We start from the raw sequence: 18736 nt of genomic DNA on the forward strand, positions 1-18736 counted from the left end.
GGCTGGTGCAGAGCAGCCCTCAGCTCTCTGCTGGCCTCAGGGTTTGAACCACTGGGGTCCAGCGGGGCCAGGAGGGGAACAGCTGTGGTGGACGACCCCCTGGGCTGGGGATAGGCAGGCGCTGACTGCCTGGGCTCCGCAGCCCTGGGCCCCTTCCCCTTAAGGGCACTCGCCCTCCTATGGGCTCCCTAGATGACCCACTGTCCTCTGCTGAGACCCTTGCCGGGCCATGTCCCTTTGCCTCCGAGGGCCTCACCAGGCCCCAGTCCGGGTCAGTGGCCTCAGCCTCCGGGTGGGAAGCTTCCCCCAGGCCATCCTCCGGATACTGTCTCCTCCATCCTTTGCGTGCTGGCTCGGTTGTTTCACTGCGGCCTGCTTTACGCTGTTATTACAGAGTGGAAACTAAGAGGAACGAAACTGCTGATATTAGTGATGAAGCTGAAATAAGAAACAACCTGCAGGCTGGAAACTGCCTGCCAGCTGTGCCCCAGTGGGAGGCACCGGACAGGCCGATGTGAGAATGAAGTGAATGCTGGCCGTCAGTGGGGGCAGCCATGGAAAAAGAGCATCAGAGGCAGTGGCAAGCGGGTCTGTGAGCAAGGTGAACGAGGCCACTCCTGGCCTCGCGCTGCGGGCACGGCGGTGAGGCCTTCAGGACATCAGGGCACTGGGCCTTTCACAGGGCGCCAGTGGCAAGGGCCTGGGTGGGTTCTGGTCAGGACCCCCGCCCCCAGTCCCCAGCACTCCCTGGAGCCTTCCTCTGTGACAGAGGCCGGACCCCGGGGAGTTGGGGCTGGCTGGGCCAGTCACCCTCCCCAGCCTCTCTTCCTAACCGGGAAGACTCCTCCAGACGCAGGCATGGGGCAGCCGGATAGCACCCTGCTTGGGAGGGGCCTGGGACAATAGGCAGCTCCCTGGGGTGTGTCACCCTTTCAGCCTAGGCCCCGTGCACGTGCCAGCCCACACCCTGGTGCACTGCCTGCTGCTCTCCAGGGATCTGTGGAACTGCAGGCAGCGCTGTACCAGGGCACGACTCTCCCACTGCCTGGGCTTTATGCGTTCCTGTGCCTGCAGGGTCGTGTGCTGGAGTGAAGAGGGACAATGGCGCCAGACTCGCCACACAGACTCGGGCACCGCAGCCCAAAACCCTGAAAACACACTGAGAAAGAAAAGCTGGGGTTCCCAGCCAGACCCACAGGGACATCACAGTGGTTTTCTTCATGATCCCCAGGAACTGGAGTCCACCAGATTTGCTAGGGTGGGGCAGGTGTGACTCAGTAAACATGGACTGTTCATACCACAGACTGCAGTGAGGACAGGGAGCTGAGTGAGGCCCGCAGCTGGAGGAGGCCCGGCATGTGTGCGCCTGGCCCAGTCCCGCAGTCCCGCCGCACACCATGCGCCCTCTGCGGTTGTGCAGGGAGGTTCTGCAGTGTCTCTCTTGCTAGGCACTGAAGAGGCTGAGGTCCGAGACCCTGCTGGGCCCCACTAGAAGTCTCCCCAGGGCCTCCGACCTCCGGTTTCCAAGGCGTGGTTAGAAACAGGAGGCAGTGCCAACGGGGGACAGGGATCCCCGGTGCTCCGGAGGCAGCGGGAAGTTTCCGTCCCCAGGATGGGCACAGGCTGGGGAAGTGCAGGAAACGGGGCTACGCTGAAACTCTCTGCGTGGTGTAATGTGGGTGGCAGCAGCATCCCAGCCCGCGCCCCAGCCCAGTGAGTCCCGTCCAGGAGCGGCCGCCCACAGGACACCCAGGCCCAGCCAGAGATGCAGCCTGCTTCACAGGTGCCTTGAGGTTGGAACAGGAAATGGTTAATAGTGTTTGCAAATAAAACTTTCTGTTCATCGTGTGTCTGCAACATTTCCCAGAAGTTAAAGAGAGAGCAGATAATGTATCTGCCAATTTAGGAATGGAATTTTAAAAAGCTGAAAGGGGTATTCCCGCACTTTACCCTACTGAAGAGGGAAGGCCCCAGGAGGAGGAGAAGCAGTTCCTGGGCCCCTCTCTCCTGCTTTGTAGCTTCCTAGAGTGTGCTCAGTAGTTCAAGTGTGCACTTACAGCTTCAATTTTCAAAGGTGTTTGTGGGTACTTGTACATGTATGTGTGTATGAGCGTGTGTGTGTGTACGCGTATGTGCAGGTGAGTGTGCTGTGTGCACTTGTGGCAGGACCATGGCCTCTGGGCTGGAGGTTGTCCCTCCTGAACAGCAATGCCCCTAGGAGTAGAGTGGGGCCCTGGCCCCGCAGAGCCTGGACCAGATCACATGCTGGCTGTGCGGTGGCCGGGAAGCCTGGCCATCCTTGCTGAGTCTTTGGGGATGAAAGGTGAGTCCAGTGCTCCCCACAAAGACTTTCTGCCCCTCTCTGTCCCTTTCTGACTCAGAGCATGGCAGGGACCTGCAGCAAGGGCTCGAAGCACAGGCCACGAGAACACCAGGACTGTATCTGTGGCTGGCCACTGTGCTGGCTGGCATGGAAGTGGCCTCTGCGAGGCCTGTCTGGGCGTTGGGTCCTAATGGGTGTGCAGCTGAGGCTTCCCCAAGGCTGTTCCCTGTGTCTGGAGAAGTCTGGGATGTGTTGCTCCCTGCATTTCTTAAGGGCTGGCATTGGAGTCCCCAAGGCTGCTCTGGGTGGTGGCCAGTCCCGTCCCTAAGGCTTTTCCCAGTATTGAGCCTGACTAGGTCTCAGGAACCATGGAGTCTGCAGGGCAACAGAGACACTGGGCAGGTGGGCGGTGGGGAGGGAGCCAGGAGCCTGGACTGAGGCTGAGGAAAGGAGCGGCCGAAGCTGTCCCCTTGGAGCTTGTGTGACTGTGACCAGACCCTCTAGGGACTTCACACAATGACCTAAAACAAGCAAGCAGTGAACCCCAGGACCTAGGATTCCATTTTGACTGCTGCAGCCAAGTGGGGTGATGATCAAAGCCCCAGAGAACAGTGTTTTCAGGGAACACAGCAGCTGGTACATTCTCACCTGAACTGGAACCCTGGAGGCCATGTTCCTGGTGCTCTGCTCCCTCAGGGCTTGGCTTCCGGCCCCAAGGGCACCTCATGGCTGCTACAGCACTGGCCACCATCTCTGCCCCCATGAACAGAAGAAAGAGCAAAAGGAGAGAGCAGTAGGCTCATGGCAGCTTATGTGAGCCCACACTGAGGACCCTTTCTAGGGGAACATCCCGAGATGCCCTCTCATGCCTGCTGCCACGCCTAACTGCAGGGGAGGACGTGTTGTGTCTGAAAGGGAGCTGCAAGGAAGTTTCTGGGAGAAAACAGGAAACTGCCCGGACTGAACTAGCTGCAGACTGGACAAAGAGGAAGAGGGAGTTGGTGAACTGGGAGGAAAATGGAAGGTGACTGCTCAGGGAGAGGCCAGAGAGGGGGCGACAGAGGGCAAGTGGGGGTCTTGTGTGTGATTGGGGCTGGAGGGAGGTGGGTGGCCCTGCCCAGCCCCGGGAAGTGCGGATGGCTTTGGGGACAGCTGTGCTGACTGGGCATGTTGACAGTGATGGTGTGACCTGAGGCTCACACAGGAGCAGGGTGGGAGGAGAGAGGATCTGTCCACAGCAGGCAGGTGCGCAGGCGAGGGTAGGCAGCCAGGGCTCAGCTGGGGGAGGGTGGGGCAGGGCAGACAGCACTGGTGACCGGGCCCAGGGCTGGAGCGGGGGTGTCTCCCGCCAAGCGGTGGCAGGAGTGGTCCTCAAAATTGGCTGGACGATATGGTGAGGTCAGGTCTGGACTGCACTGGACAAGCAAGATGGCTCACTGAGTGAATGCTTCCCTCTGCTAGGGCCACAGGTGTGGGGGGTCCCGCTGCATGAGCCCTGCCAGGGTCTCCTGAAGCCTGCTTAGTCACTGGGGGACCTGTCCTTTGAGCCACCTCTGAGGGCTGGGGGTGCGTCCTTGCTGAGAGAGATGTGCCAGGCATGGCAGCTGTCTGTGTGAACTTTGTGCCTGTGGGTGTCAGGGACAAAGGACATTTGACGTTTCCATGGCCCCAGGCCAGCATCTCATGGCCTTGGTCACTCTGGCTGCCATCAGCAGCCACAGACAGGTTGGCTCTTGAGTGGTGCAGAGAGCCTCACCTTCAGTGCTCCTGAGCCAGGGTCGGGGCTGCCCCCTGCAGCACCCTGAGAATGCTGAGGGAGGAGGCACCACACTCGGCCCTCACCCTGAGGACACCTTCTTCAGGCTGCTCTGCTCTGCTCTGAGCTCGTCCCCAACACATGAGGACTGCACTCACTTGCCCACTCTGCCCAGTGGTGGCCTGTCCTGTCCCCAACTCTTGTGCTCTGACAAACTACTGTTATGCACGAGGTGTGACTGAGTCTCATAGAGAACCAGGGAAGGCAGGTGGAGCTGGGCACACGCACAAAATGAGTGACACGAAATTCTGACATTTAGTCAGTAGAACACACAAAAGCAGCAGCTTGATCCGAAATGCCCAGGGCTCCCCAGAGGTGGTGCCCCACCACATGGGGCAGCAGTTGGACCAACAGCAAAGGGCAGGGGAAGGCTGGGGCCTTGGGGCCTAGGGTGAGGAAGACCCTGTTCCACGGTGCTCAGGACTGAGGCAGGACTGCAACTTGCGGCCTGGGAGCAGAACACCTGACCCTCAGAGGACTTGGCAGAGCACCGCTTGCAATGTGTGCAGCATAAAGCTGGCTTCGGGAACTCACCAGGAATGGAATGAGTGCCTGAGGAAATTTACTGAAATACACGCTGTGAGAAATGGCCAGGAGTCAAGAGGGGAGTGCCAAAGGGACCTGAGGGCAAGCTTTTCAGTGGCTGCAGGCCGTGGGCTTTGTGGCATTCAGCAAGAGTGGATGAGAGGTCATTTCTGGTGTAGGGTTGACAGCCCTGTGACATGATGGGCATGGGACAAACAGTCACTTGTGATGAGGCTGCACTTTGGCCCCTGGATGAATGTCCTAAAATAGTCGTTGAGGCCCGCTTTACAGAGTGGAGGATTTCCACAGGTGTGTCTCCACGACTTCCTACTCACGAGTGTGAACGTATCTAAAGGAAGGTGCATGGCTGGGTACACAGATGCCAGTGTGCCCACTGCGTCATGCTGATTGATGATCGCTGGGTGGTGGGATCCTGGGTGATTTTGTTATGCGGTGATTTTCCTTTCTGCTTCCTGTTTCTGAGACAAACCCAGTTGCCATGGAGATCGTGCTGTTGTCAAGGCAGCTGATTGGCTGACACCCGGATGCAGGATGCTTCCCTAGGTCCGAGTGGGTCAGCCTGCATTGCGCATCCTGGCAGCAGCATGGACAGGCCTGGGACAGACGTGTGGGGGAGCACCTTTGCCCAGCTCATGGCTGAGAAGAAGCCCCAGGACCTCTGGGTCCTGCACCCCCAGGAGAACCTGGCCTCTGGGCACCTGGACAGCGGTAGTCTCCAGTACTGGCTGAAGGGGCTTTCAAGGTGCGGTGAGGGCTGGGGCTCCCGCAAGTGGGAGAGGGCTGACGATGTTTCCTATTGACCCTAGCTGGGTTTGGTCCCCAAGGGGGCAGGTATCACTGGGACCAGAAGCAGGGCTTCTTCCTGGCCTGGTCTTGTCAACAGGTGGGTGGGGCTGGGTGCTCCGGGTCCCTTCTGGGTAATGGAGGTGGGTGAGATGGGGTCTGTTCTGCTCACTCTGGCCCCTCTGGCCAACGTTGCCCTCAGATGCGCAGGCTTAGGATTGCAGGCCCTGCTGCGGCATCTTGTGGGCAGAGGGGAGCTGGGCAGGGCTTGGCCTGAGGAGCTGGAGAGCCTCCCCAGCCTCGCTTCGGGGTGCAGTGGGGGCTGGGTAGGAGGCTGGCATGATGACAGCCTCTGTCAGTGTAGCAGGGGCATGGCCCATGCCATGGGCTTCTCCATCCTGCCAGTCATTCCTGGCCCTGTAGGGAACCCTCAGGCTTCTGGCCAGGTACATGCGTCCCTGGGCAGAGGGTTTTTTTTTCCTGCCCTTTGATGTAGATACCACAGTTCCTCGGCATTTGAAATGCAGGAGCAAGAGCACGCTAGGTTCTGCCGTTTCAGTTTGGGACAGTGAAGCCTCTCCCCGGGAGGCATCGCTACCTCAGAGCCCGGATGCACAGTGGACCTAACACACTGGGGTGGGGCCCATGCAGGCTGGCAGGGACAGGGCTGGGGGGCAGGAAACACTCCCCGCTCCCTGCTGTCCAAGCTCAAGGATCAGACTTAAGGGAGTCAGAAGGTTCATCCCTCAGGCAGGAGCTATGTCCACGTGGATGGAGGACAATTCCACCACCCCAAAGCCCCCACAAGGGCAGGCTTCCAGGAGGCTGAAGTTGTGCAGCAGGGCACTGCAGGGTCTTGGGGAAGAGGGTTCCCTGCATGGCCAGAAGCTGTCCAGGCTCCCCCTCAGGGCAAGCAGCCCAGCCCCTTCCCCCAGGGCCGCAAGCTTGGTTTCTTTTGGTCAAGGGGACAGGTGCCCAGGCGTCTTGCTCCCGTCAACTGGCAAACACTGTGAGAGTCACATGCACTCTGTGGGTCTATGTCAGGCTGAACCTGCCTAGGGCTCCCTGAAGTTTCCCATGCTGTGCATGCAGGTGCCCTTGACTTGATTTCCTTCAGCTGATGAGTGGAAGATGGAATTGCCCCTTCTTTTGGGATGGGGACTCATCAAGGTTCATCCCCCCAGCACCTTGCCTGCTGAGCCAGGGCCACTGGGCCTCACTCTCGTTCTGTCCACCTGAGGTGGGCTGCATTTGACACCTGCTAACCCCAAGCCACAAGCAGCAGAGGTGCCTCGAAGATGTCAGAGGGCCGATTCTGTGCCAGTGATGGGAGTCACTTGTGCTCAGTCCCTCTGAGCACTGGGCTTCAGGTAGAGGGGTGAAGACAGCAGGCAAGGGCTGCAGGGATACGGTGGGAGGAGCACAGGCCCACCTCAGCCTACCCTGCTGCTTGGTGAATGAGGTTTGAGGTTTGAGCATGGGATGTGGGACCAACCAGGGGTGTCAAGCGGCCAGATGGTGGGGTCCCAGCAGAGCCCCGTGGGCTCCGTGTGGGGTCTCTTCGCAGCTCAGGGTTCCCTCTCCTCCACTCACTTGTTCCCTCTCCCCACAGGCTCCAGTGCAACCGCTGTCCCTGGTTCTGGGGCTCTGCCCATGTGCGAATTCTCTTCCGCCTATGGTGGGACAGGGACCACCGCCGAGGGCATGTGAGGATGCGCCTGTGGGGCCCGAAGTGCAGGCTGTGCCCACCGGAGGCCCCTGGGGAATGCCACGTGAGCCCTTCCCACATCCGGCCTCTCCTCCGAGAGCTGGTTGTGCACGTCCTGCAGACCTGCTATGGGGACAGCCCTGGACAGGGCTCCAACAGCCGTGCTGGGGATGGCTGCGAGGCCTGCGATCTGGGTGTCTGCTTCCTCCAGACGGAGCCTGAGCCTGCTGCGGGGCTCCTGGCCGTGAGCATGGAAGCCTGGGGAGGCAGGGGCTCTGGCCAGGGTGGTGAGGCTCCCACATCTGGCCAGGGCCAGCTGCTCCACCCTGGCAGAGGCCCCCTGGCCAAACGTGCCGGGGGCCACAAAGCCGTCACCATCCCCATCTTAGTGATCGACTTCATGGAGGATCCCTTCCCTGAGGACAGCGACTTCTTTGACCAGGGTGACCCCATGGTCACCATTCCTTTCTCCCTCGTGGACACCTCAAATGGCCACAGTCTTGTAGTGCTGGAGGAGGTCATTGGCCAGGGCTCCATCTGCCTGGTGGGAGGCTCTGGGGCTGTGCCTGAGGGGCAGGGCATCCCAGTGTACTTTAAGGCTCCCGTCTTCCCTGGCCAGGGCAGCATCTTGGAGACCTTTGAGCTCCCGGGCTTCCTCTTTGGAGGCCAGGACTCCCCACCCAGCCCTGTTGGCACGGCTAAGGGCCAGGGCCCCATTTCCTTCAGTGTCGGCTGCCTGGCTCCTGGGAATTCCTTTCCCTCTGTGTCCTACGTCATTGGCCTGCTGGCCAATGGGGAGGGCTGCATCACTCTCCCCTTATCTCTAACCAGCATCTTCAGGGGCCAGAACACCCTCACTTACATCCCTGAGGGCAGCGGGAGGGGAGATGGAGGCCAGAGCCAGGCCACTGATGGTCACAGTTCCCCTCTGGAGACCCGAGCAGAGCCCGGAGCTGACAGCAAGGAGGGATCTGTCACCTTCCCCTTCGCCTTTACTGACCACGCCCAAGGCAAGGACTCCTTCAGTGACATCGCCAGAGGCGGAGAGAAGGGAGCTAGCGCAGAGGGCCTGGTGTCCAGCGTCGTCAGCCGGGGCTCCATCACCATCCCATCCTCAGTCCTCAGGATAGCAGGGAGCATGGGCCCTGGTGACCCCCAGCGCTGTGGCTTTGTCACCTTCCACCACCATAAGAGGAGGTGGCCGAGGTCTGGGTTCGGCAAGTCCATCAGGGAGGAAGGTGCCGGCCACCGCAGGGCCCGCCGCAGGCCCCGTCCTGAGCGCCACCAGGACTTCTGGGTCTGGGTGTCCGTGACCATCTGTGCGCTGTGGCTGCTCTGCATGTACAAGCTGAACCTCGCTGGCCTGTAGGGGCCCAACACCCCCTCTGGCAGCCCTGCCATGCCCTCTGCAGGCTCACCCTGGCTAAATGTCCCCGGCCCACACCCAGCTTCTGGCGCCCTCTTCCCTGTTTTGTGTCCTTGGTCCCTTTCTTTACATGAGTGATGGTTTTGTGGACGTCCACTGTGAGTGTCTTGTGAACTGTAAACATGTATTAAGCTCAATAAAACAAAACCAAGCTCTGCAGCTGGGGCCAGCCTTGCCTTTCCACCCAGGAGGGGTCAGTGTCCTTGCTATGCGGACACAGGGCTTTGGGGCAGGCCCCTTGCTGGGCTCCTGCCACTCCAGAAAAGATCACCCCTACCTCCCACTTCCTGGGTGATCTGCATTCCATCCAGACTGCAGGGGGAGCCCAGCAAGTGGCGGGGCACCCTGTGCGACCAGCTAGCACAGCAGCCAGGAGATTCTCCTGCTTCTCAGGATCACCTCTGGGTTTCCATTTTGGGAGACTTCAGTTTCCATAGCAAGGGTTGGGGCACATGGGGGTCCCAGCCAGGCAGTGTCCAGCCACCCTGTCCCTCTTCTCCTGGGACCCCAGCTCTGAGACAAGGGTGACCTTTGTTGACTGCCGAGTTTTTGGAAGGGGAACGTTGAGCCCAGGGCTGTGGTCGGGAGCCCAGTGGTCTCCATCCGACGTGGACCCCATAGTTTGCTTGGAGGCCTGGGGAGGTGGCCGAGGGCCTTTGAGATGACCCACCAGGACCCTGAGACACCTGAGCCTGGAAGGTGCCAGCCCCACGAGGCCAGCTGGGTGGCAGCCACCATCCTGGAGATGACAGGTACGGGGCCCTAAGGAAGGACCTGAATATTGCTCCCCCCCCCCTCCCGCCGACTCTGGCCACACCGTGGCAGGGGAAGTTTGGCCTGCCCAAGGGCCAGTCACTTGGCCTGGGGTAGGTCTGGGGGACACTCCTGCCCTCCTTCCACCAGCAGGGGAAGCTTGGACACCCCTTCGGCTGGCCCCTGGGGGTGGGTGATCTCCCTCGGCGCCCAGCCCCGTCTCCTCCTCCCTGCCCCAGCAGGGCCCACCCCACCGTGTGCCCAGTGCCCTGGGACTCGGGAGGCTGGCACAGCAGTCACCTGAGCGCAGGGGCCTTGCCTGAAGTCACTCAGGGCCTCCAGTGCCCTGCACAGCTCACCCCTCTCCCCAGCTAGCCGTGCAGTTCAGCTGGGGCCCCTGCGGTCCCCCGCCAGGATCCCCGCGTGCTGAGCTCCCTTCTGCCCCCGAGGGGTAGGGCGGGGTCTTCCCCCCACGGCCCCCTGTTGCGGGACGGAACTCCAGGGTGGGGCGAGGCTTTGCTGGAACTGCTCTCTGCCCGGCCGCTCTGATTCCTGGGCCCCTGCCTCTCACCCCAAGGCCCTCGGCCCCGTCCCGCTCCTCACCTCCTTGCACACCAGTCCCTCGTCTCCCCAGCAACCTCCGCACCTCCCACCGGCGACGTCCGGCCCGCCAGCCTGAGAGCCCGTCCTCCCTCCCCAAGCCCCGCCCGCCTCCTGCTCCTCTTCTCCCTGCCTCCAGCTCCGCACTCGCCCGGCCGCCCCCCCGGTCCTTTGGCGCCCCCGCGTGGCCGCTGGCGGGACGCCCTTCTGCTCTGCGCGGGCTTCAAGCTCTGTTCACTCAGCCCATTTCCGTGGACCCCGAGTGCCCATCCCCTTGGCATCACCACGTGGCATCGGTTTTCACTGTTAGCTTCCACTCCTGAGCAATCATATTAATCAAATCTCACTAGCAGAAGGGAGAGCAAGCGCAGCCTGCACCGTGTTCTACGGCACGTCAGCTGTTTCCAGCTCTGTGCCCTTCCTGGTCCTTGTGGGGAAGTCAAGGCACAGTCAGAGGCCCCAGTCCTTCCTACCCTGACCAGCGAGGACCGCGTGAGCGCTGAGGGGCCCGATGAGGGCCTCTTACACAGGTGTCACAGGATGGCGCTCATGGGAGGCAGACGCTGGGATGGGGCCCAAGGTTGGGTTCTGTGGAGAAAGGGAGGGGAGGTCGGGGTGGCACGGGCTGGGGGACCCGACCGGGAACCCCGCACCGCTGTCACCTTGCAGGCCCCCCCCCCCCCACGTGCACAAGCTCCCTCCATCCTGACAGCCTGGGGTTCTCAACGCTCAGGGCAGGGCTGTGAAGGTGAAACCTCGCAGCTCGACAGAGCCCAAAGGGAAAATGGCCATGAGTTTAAACGTGGAGTTGCTGTGAACCACAGCACGCATCGCATCTGCCGCAGAGGTGGGATGCGGGTTAGCGTGGGCATTTCCAGTTTGTGCCGCCTAATAACTGCCGAAAATGTCCTGCAGGGCAGAGGAGGACAGACATTTTGGGGCCAAGTCGAATCTGCTTAACAGGTCTGTGAGTGCCCCAAGCCGTACTCTGCTGTCTCTGGCAATGCTGTGTGTTTTTCGTTTCAATTTTAGTATGTGTGCTGCCGAAGCGAGCACTGCTGTGTGTTTTTCAAGGCTGCAGCCACATAAACATCTCAGCCCAGAGGATTTAGCTCAGTGGCACTGTGCCAGCCTCTCAAGTGCAAGGTCCTGAGTTTCATCCCTGGTAGCACCAAAAAAAAAACAAAAAAAAAAACATTCAGATTTCAGGGGCCAGGGCTTCAGCTCAATGGTTCCGCCGCCTGCCTCACAAGCGGAAGGTCCCAAGCTCGATCCCCCGTACCAAAAAACAAAACAAAACACAGAAACATCTCAGCCCATGTGTTTAACACGTGAGCATGCAAATGTGGCTCCAGTGATCTATGGGTGGGAGCTTGTGGGTGCACGTTCTGGAGTGGAGCAGGCTGCCAGAGCTGCTGGTGCGGGACAGACCCCGAAGCGAAGCCTTCACAGTTGCGTCCTACAGAGCACCTCCCACCCTGTGTCCTGACCCTGGGGCATCTGTGCACTGTCCTGGAAGCATGCTCTGGTCCACACCCTGCCCGTGACTCCTGTCCTGATGCCTGGGAGCCTACTTTGCTAGCCCTTCCTGTGCACAAAGTCCTCTTGACCAACCTCCTGAGAACATGAGGTTGGAGGTAGAGCAACGAACTAGCTTTAGTTTTGGCAACTTTTTGTCTATTATTATTATTGAATTTAGACTTTTATTCTTCCACTTCGTTCTTGTCTTATAGAATCTATTAAGTGGTTTAAATTACTCAAGATACCTTACTCATTTTCTTTTGTGTTTTTCATCTCTTCTCCTTCTCTTCTGTGTTTTCAGTAAGTTCCATAGTATTACATTCCAATTTGCCAATTAATCCTCTGATTAGGATTGTCAGTGTTGGTTCCAGAGTTTTTTTTTTGTACAGGGGATGGAACTTGGGACCTTGCGCTTGTGAGGCAGGCGGCGGAACCACTGAGCTCAATCCCCGGCCCCAGAGTTTTTAACTGTACAATTAATATACAGAATTTATTTCATCAGAATGTGTTTAGTTTTCATGATTTTTAATTATAATGTCTCATAGCTAGGTAATCTTGATTATCATAATCACCAACTTACTACCGTATCTTATTTCCGTATAAATTTTTAAGAATTCCTTTATCCCTTTGAAGAATTTAAATACACTGTTCATCTTGAGAATACCTAACCGATATTGTTTAATCTTAGTGAATTCAACTACTAACAACTCATTGCTTGCTGTTCTTCTTCTTCATGTCATGTGCATTTATTTTTAATTTGGTACCTTGTTCTGAAGGATTTTGATCATTTCTCCCATATGTTTTCTCTGCCTAGCAGTTTTGTTTCCATCTCTAACCAGCCTTCCATAAATTTTGTACCAGAACTGGGACAGGAAAATGTTCATTGCAATTTAGAAACTGGTAAACTTGATCCAGAGTAACTCAAGACCTAGGCCCCTCACCTCAAGTTCTGAGAAGTCTAAATTCTCACCTTAAATGCATTGATCTATTTTTCACAACATTCCCCACAGTCTCATATACAGGAAAAAGTTATGACCCCTAACCCCATGTTAATATGTATATTCTTTTATAAACGTGAATATTTTAGAATGCAGCAATAAAAACTACAGTAAAACCTTGGTTTGCAAGAGTAATTAGTTCTGCTCATAATTAAAAGCACTTGTATACCAAAGCAGCAGGAGACAGAAAAGCCAGTTGTGATGATGTGACATTTAACTTGACACACTACCTGTATTAGGAGACATTGTTCATTTATCATGTTGAAATTTCTTAGAAATGCTTGCTCATCTGACAGAACACTCGCAGGTCAAGTTTCTCACAATCCGAGACTTGACTGTAATTTCTTCTTGAAACAGTGAATTAAGCAGAATTTCAGATACCAAATTAGAAAGTGAGAAAAATTCAGTAACAAAACTTTCCTTGGGTTCATTATGAATTGGATAAGAGCCTATTATTTTAAATTTTTTTCTATTTTAATGGTACATCCTATTATTTTTTAAGGATCACTAGGAAAACTGGGTGGGTCTTATTCCACTCATGTTGGGAGATTTTTCTTCCACTTTTGGATACAAGCGACCAAGTCCTTATAATTGCTGACATAGTAGTGGACTGAAATACTATTGTCTCTGTGTCTCAAATGCTTCAGTAGTTTTTATAGCAATAATTGCTACCACAAAACCACACTAGAAAATCAAGGACATTGAACTATAGCAACCAAGGTTTTCATAACCACTCCTAACTGGAAGGGAGAGATTAAAATTCTTATCTGTGGGCTGGGGATTTAGCTCAGTGGCACCACCTGCCTCACAAGTGCAAGGTCCTGAGTTCAAATTCCTGTAAAAAAATTCTTATCTGTGTCTGCCATCTGCTGCTTGTGTTATATGAGCCCAGCCTTTTATTCTTGAATTCTTTTCTAAGGATGCTCTAACAAAGTATCAATGTCTGTGTAGATTAAAATAGCAAAAATACATTCTCTGACATTACTGAAACCTAGCTGTTTGAAATCAATATTTCACCAGATTCATGCTTCTTTATGACTCTGGATATATTGGGTATTATCTATTTTTAGCTTTGGGTGACCACCAATCCTTCACAATTATTTGAATGCAGTAGGGTCCACTCATCCTTATTATTGTCATCGTGTGGTGTTTTCTTGTCTTATAAACACAGCAGTTTGATTAGATTGGGGTTTCCCCTCTTAAATGGCCTTTTCTTACATCTTTACATCTATAAAGACCCTATTTTCATCTGGGAATCACTGTCATGCCTGTTATTCATGCACTCTATGATACTGAGGCAGGAGGATCAAGAGTTTGAGTACACTGAGAAACTTAGAGACTCACTGAGAAACTGTCTCAAAATAAAAAAAAATAAGAGTGCTGGGGATTTAGCTCAGGATGAAGGCTTTGGGCTTTATCTGCACTACCACAAAAAAGACCAGCTTCAAATGAGGTCACAGTACCTGGTTTCAGACTTTAGTATACCTTTTAAGGAGACACAATTCAATCAATAACAACAGTCTGGCCCTAAATTAGAGAAGATGGTTTGAGTATGAGGAGTCATAAGTTTATGTGGTAAACTTAGCTATTCTTGTGTGTGTGAGTATTTGTGTATGTATAGTGGGTGTATAGAAGTCTTTCATTTTAAAATCTTAATTATAAAATGTATTTCAGCCAGTAGATTCAATGTGTTATTATCTTGACACGTACTTGATATTAAAATTATTATTGAGATATTATCTATTCATGTTTTCCTCCACAAGTGTTGAGCCTCACTGGGTATTTTGCACTTATAGCACTTCTTTATTTGGGCTAGTTTTCAGATACTCAAAGGTGACATGGCAACAGCATCTATCACATTGAGAAATGTTTTTCTTAAAATGTAGAGACAAATTTTAATGTTTTAAGTTTATAATAATGAAGAAGAAAATGAAATTCTGTTTTTCCCTATTCTCTGCCTTCCTCACTATTTCACCTATTATAAACCAATGTTCAAATATCAATATTAAACAAATTTAAGTTTACATTAGGGTTCATTATTTGTGCTGAATGTTATTTAGATTTTGACAAATACAAAATGGTGTATATTTAACCATGACATTGCCATACAGAATTACTCTACTGCTCAGAATACTCCTTTCATCCCGAGGGCTGTAAGGTCCATTCTGTGTGGCACTGGTTCACAATATCTTGAGTGGTGGAAATATAGAAGTACTTTCCAGCTTTGCTAACTTTCTTTAGGTGAAAAAAGAGAGAAAGAACCTCATATTCTTGTAAAACCATGAATATTATAGCAAGGACCTGAGTTAGATCCCTGGTACCAAAAAATATTATAATAGCTGAACCCAAAGTTAAAGGTGTAAAGATGGGTCACCACCATATATTAAAACTTAACATTAGCAGGTTTGAAAAAACTAAGCAATAGGAAGAATGTCAAGATTAAACTTCCGGGGGCCGGGGATTTAGCTCAGTGGTTCCGCTGCCTGCTGCGCAAGCACAAGGACCCAAGTTCGATCCCTGGTACCAAAAAAACCCAAAAAACCAAAAAACAAAAAACCAAAAAAAAAAAAGATTAAACTTCGGAAATGACACATTTCTGCATTTACCTTGAGTTGCTAATTTGGAATTTCTTGATTTGGCATAATTACTAGTTCCCCAAGCAATGGGCAACTCATGTGGCTGGGAGTATCAGCACGTGTGACTAGTACACAAACAAGTGTGATCCACACAGGGAATGTCCTGTGGCTGTACTGAACCCTGGATATGTAAGGCTAGAACTCTCTATCTTAAGCTCAAATGCACCCGACTAATATGGCTTGTATGTAGATGTCCCCCCATAAAGCCTCATGTGGTCATAGGTGGGGCTTTTCAGAGGTGGCTGGGTCTAGGGTGTGTGATGCTGGGATTGACCCTTGCTGTGATGTTAAGACTAACGGTGCCTCACTCTGGGTGTGAGTGCTACCTGCCCTAAGGGTGGGTAGCCTGGATGCGATATGAGGAACAGAAGAAACTGGTGTTGTTACTTGTTGCTTTGCTATTTTACTTCTTGCCGCCTTGCTGCCTTCTGCCTGCCACAGACTGTTTCTCCTTTGCCATGCCAACCTGCCTTGGTTCCAGCCAACTATGGACTGAAACCTCTACAAACTGTGAACTAAATCTTCAACTTTGGGTGTTGGGTATTTTGTCTCAGCAGTGAGAAATGTAACTAAGACATTGAGTATGGGTCTTTTCAGATCATTTCAATACACACCTAACATTGAATCCTCTACTGTAAACCATTTGCATCATCTCAAATTACAGTCACGCAAATGGCCTATTGACACATGCTTGGGAAAAATCTGCCCAAGGGGAGAGGGCCCCTGGGAATTTGCTAACAGTGGACTGGAATGAAATCGTAGTGCCTGGAGGTAGAGAAAATGGTCCTCAAACATCTTCCAACTGATGATTTTTGGCTTAACATCAGACCTCAGAAGTAGGGCTCCAGGGTAAAAGTGACACATCCTTCAGGGGCATTAAGGAAGATTGACTGAAAGAAATTAGTGATGTTAAAGCATTCACCCCAATCCAAACAGTAATGTACACACAGACACCCACATAATATACTGTGTATTTACCTGGCTAATATTGCAAGTTCCAACTTCACTCAGACTTAAGTCTTTGCAGACATTTAAAAAATATTCTCTTCAATTATCATTTTGCTTTTCTGCAGCTTCCTCTTTTAATGTGTAATTCAGCTAATTAAGACTACCTTCTTGGAAGAGCCACTAGTGTGCATGAGGATGGAGACGTGGTGATTGGGTTTCTTCCTCCCTTTATGCCTGTTTATACTTGACTGGTACTATTAACCCTAACCCTAACCCTATAGAGCCTAAAACCCAAACTGCATGGGAAATACTACAAAGAATCAACAACTGGGACCTCATCTTATTAAAAAGCTTTTTCACAGGGGAACCACCAACAGAGTGAAGTGACAACCCATAGCGTGGGAAAAAATTTTTACCAGCTGTTTCTCAGATAAAGGACTATTATCTAAAATATATAAAGAACTCAAAAAAAACTGGACCCTTAAATTCAAAGATCCAATCCAAAAATGGGCATCTGAAATCAAAAGACACTTCTCAGAGGAGGAATTAGAAACAGCAAATAAATATATTAAAAAATGTTCAACATCACTGGTCATTTGTGAAATGCAAATTAAATGCTGAGATTCCATCTCACTCCAGAAAGAATGGCTGCTATCAAGAAATCAACCAATCACAAATGGTGGAGAGGTTGTGGGGGAAAAAGGAACACTTTTCCACTATTGGTGGAAGTGTTGACTGGTGCAACCACTGTGGAAATTAGTGTGAAGATTCCTCAAAAAACCCTAAAACTAGAAGTCCCATTTGACCCAGCCATTCCCCTTCTTTGTATCTTCCTGAAGGAATTAAAAGCATCCTACCACAGCGATATATGTTCACCCATGTTTATAGCAGCACAGTTTGTAACAGCTAAAGCTTGGAAACAGCCCAAATGCCCATCAGTCAATGAGTGCATAAAGAAGATGTGTGTGTGTGTGTGTGTGTGTGTGTGTGTGTGTGTTTCCTTTGGTTTTTTTGAGACAGGGTCTCCCTTTGTAGTTCAGGCTGGCCTTGAACTCACTTGTAGCCCAGGCTAGCCTTGAATTCACAGCGATCTTCCTGCCTCTGCTGGGATTACAACCGTGTGCTACCATGCCCGGCCTGTGGTTTGTTTTTTTTTTAACTGTGGAGTACTACTCTGCCATAAAGAAGGATGAGCTTCAGACATTTACAGCTAAATGGATGGACCTTGAGATCATACTCTTAAGTGAAATAAATCAGACATAAATGTTTAAATATCATATTTTTTCTCTGGTGTGAGAAATCAAAAGTAGAAATAAGGACTAAATGTATGATAAATATTGGGAAATGGGAAGAAAATGTTCAAATGGGAAGGGGACCAAGGGAGGAGTGAGGGAGAAAGGAAGGAAGGGACAAGAAAAAAGTGAAAACAGAAGGAGAAAAGGAAAAAGCTTCTGTACATAGGGAGGGGGTGTAAGGGGAGGGGGAAGTGGGATAAAGTAAAATGTATTTAAAAATTAAAAAAAGAAAGATGAAAATCTTCTTAGTTTACAGGGAAGTTTCTTCATCTTAATGCACAAGTAGATCACTGGGGCCCTGATGAAATTCAGATTCTGTACCTAGGGAGGGGAGGGGGCTTGAGGGTGGAAATGGAATACAAGAAAATAAAATTTATTAAAAATATAGAGCCTAGCAAGGACTTCATTGTCCTGCTGAAAGTATCATTTCATTTGTTCATTTCATGCTTGATCATCAGAATGGATACTGCCTAGAGGGTCTGTTGTGGATAGGTCAATACTCTACCTGTTTCTTGGCCTTTCCACCCACACTTGCCAAGAATTGTCCATATTATAATTGGCTTCTCCTGTTTTCTTTTTCACCTTTTGAAAGTGGGGAGATACATTCTCTTGTTCTTATTCTTACCTTCTCCTTGTCAAGGTTAGAAATAGGGAGACACTACCATTCATTTGGTATTATACGAGGCACCTCATCATGCCCAATCTGCCAGGACAGGGCATTAAGTGATGTCCATTAAAAACACAATAAGACACAATTAGATTGAGTTCAGTCCTAAAATGTTGAAATAAATGTTCCCTCTCAAAAATTCTAAAGTTTGATAATGTTTCTGTCATTATGCCTAAAATTTCTTAGATCTCTACATAGATATATATCTACTGATTTTCAGCGCAATCTTTTTGATAAACTGAAAAATATACATATGAAAGTCTATATATGCATAGGTGTTTTCTGTTTTCTATTCTGGACGTCGATGTATTTGTAGCTTTCACTGTCATTATAAATTAAAATATTTTATATATTTAGTAGTAAATGATTTTTCTCTAAAGTATCAGTCTCATTATTCTGGATTATTTTCACTAACTTCAAAGGCTTCTTAGGGTTCCTAAAACCTGTAAAATAATTTTGCCATTAACATGAAAAATCTTCTTTTAGATGAAAAATTTAAGATGAAAAATCTTCTAACTAGGTCAATATGAACTTTGATAGAATATTTTGGTAATATTGACATTTATGCCATATTCTAATGCTTTTTTTTAAATCTTTGTTAATGGTTTTGTTCTAGGTTACAGTACAAGTGCTTTTTGTTTGTTGTTATAATACATACATTTTCTCATTTTAAATACTGGTTTTATATTAGACAATCTGTGATAATTGTACATTTT

At 51.5% G+C, this 18736-nt stretch overlaps 1 protein-coding gene across 1 annotated transcript; it reads left to right on the top strand.

Moving 5' to 3' along the window:
• The first annotated feature begins 3935 nt into the window (after positions 1–3935).
• Rtp5 (receptor transporter protein 5 (putative)) lies at positions 3936–8761 on the top strand. Its single transcript, XM_004868512.4, has 2 exons — positions 3936–5427; positions 7081–8761. Exons 1-2 carry the CDS (start codon positions 5210–5212, stop codon positions 8543–8545), a joined length of 1683 nt encoding a protein of 560 aa, XP_004868569.1. The 5' UTR covers positions 3936–5209; the 3' UTR covers positions 8546–8761.
• The last annotated feature ends 9975 nt before the right edge of the window (positions 8762–18736 follow it).

This window comes from Heterocephalus glaber, unplaced genomic scaffold (genome assembly GCF_053883595.1).
Source record: "Heterocephalus glaber isolate CG9 unplaced genomic scaffold, H.glaber_assembly_v1.0 deba00001226, whole genome shotgun sequence".
NCBI lineage: Eukaryota > Metazoa > Chordata > Mammalia > Rodentia > Bathyergidae > Heterocephalus > Heterocephalus glaber.

What these genes read in the sequence shown, in the direction of transcription:
- Rtp5 (XM_004868512.4), top strand. Translation starts at nt 5,210, where the DNA reads ATGCAGGATGCTTCCCTAGGTCCGAGTGGGTCAGCCTGCATTGCGCAT. An exon ending in TGGCTGAAGGGGCTTTCAAG is followed by an intron (nt 5,428 to 7,080) that starts GTGCGGTGAGGG and finishes CTCTCCCCACAG; the next exon opens with GCTCCAGTGCAACCGCTGTC.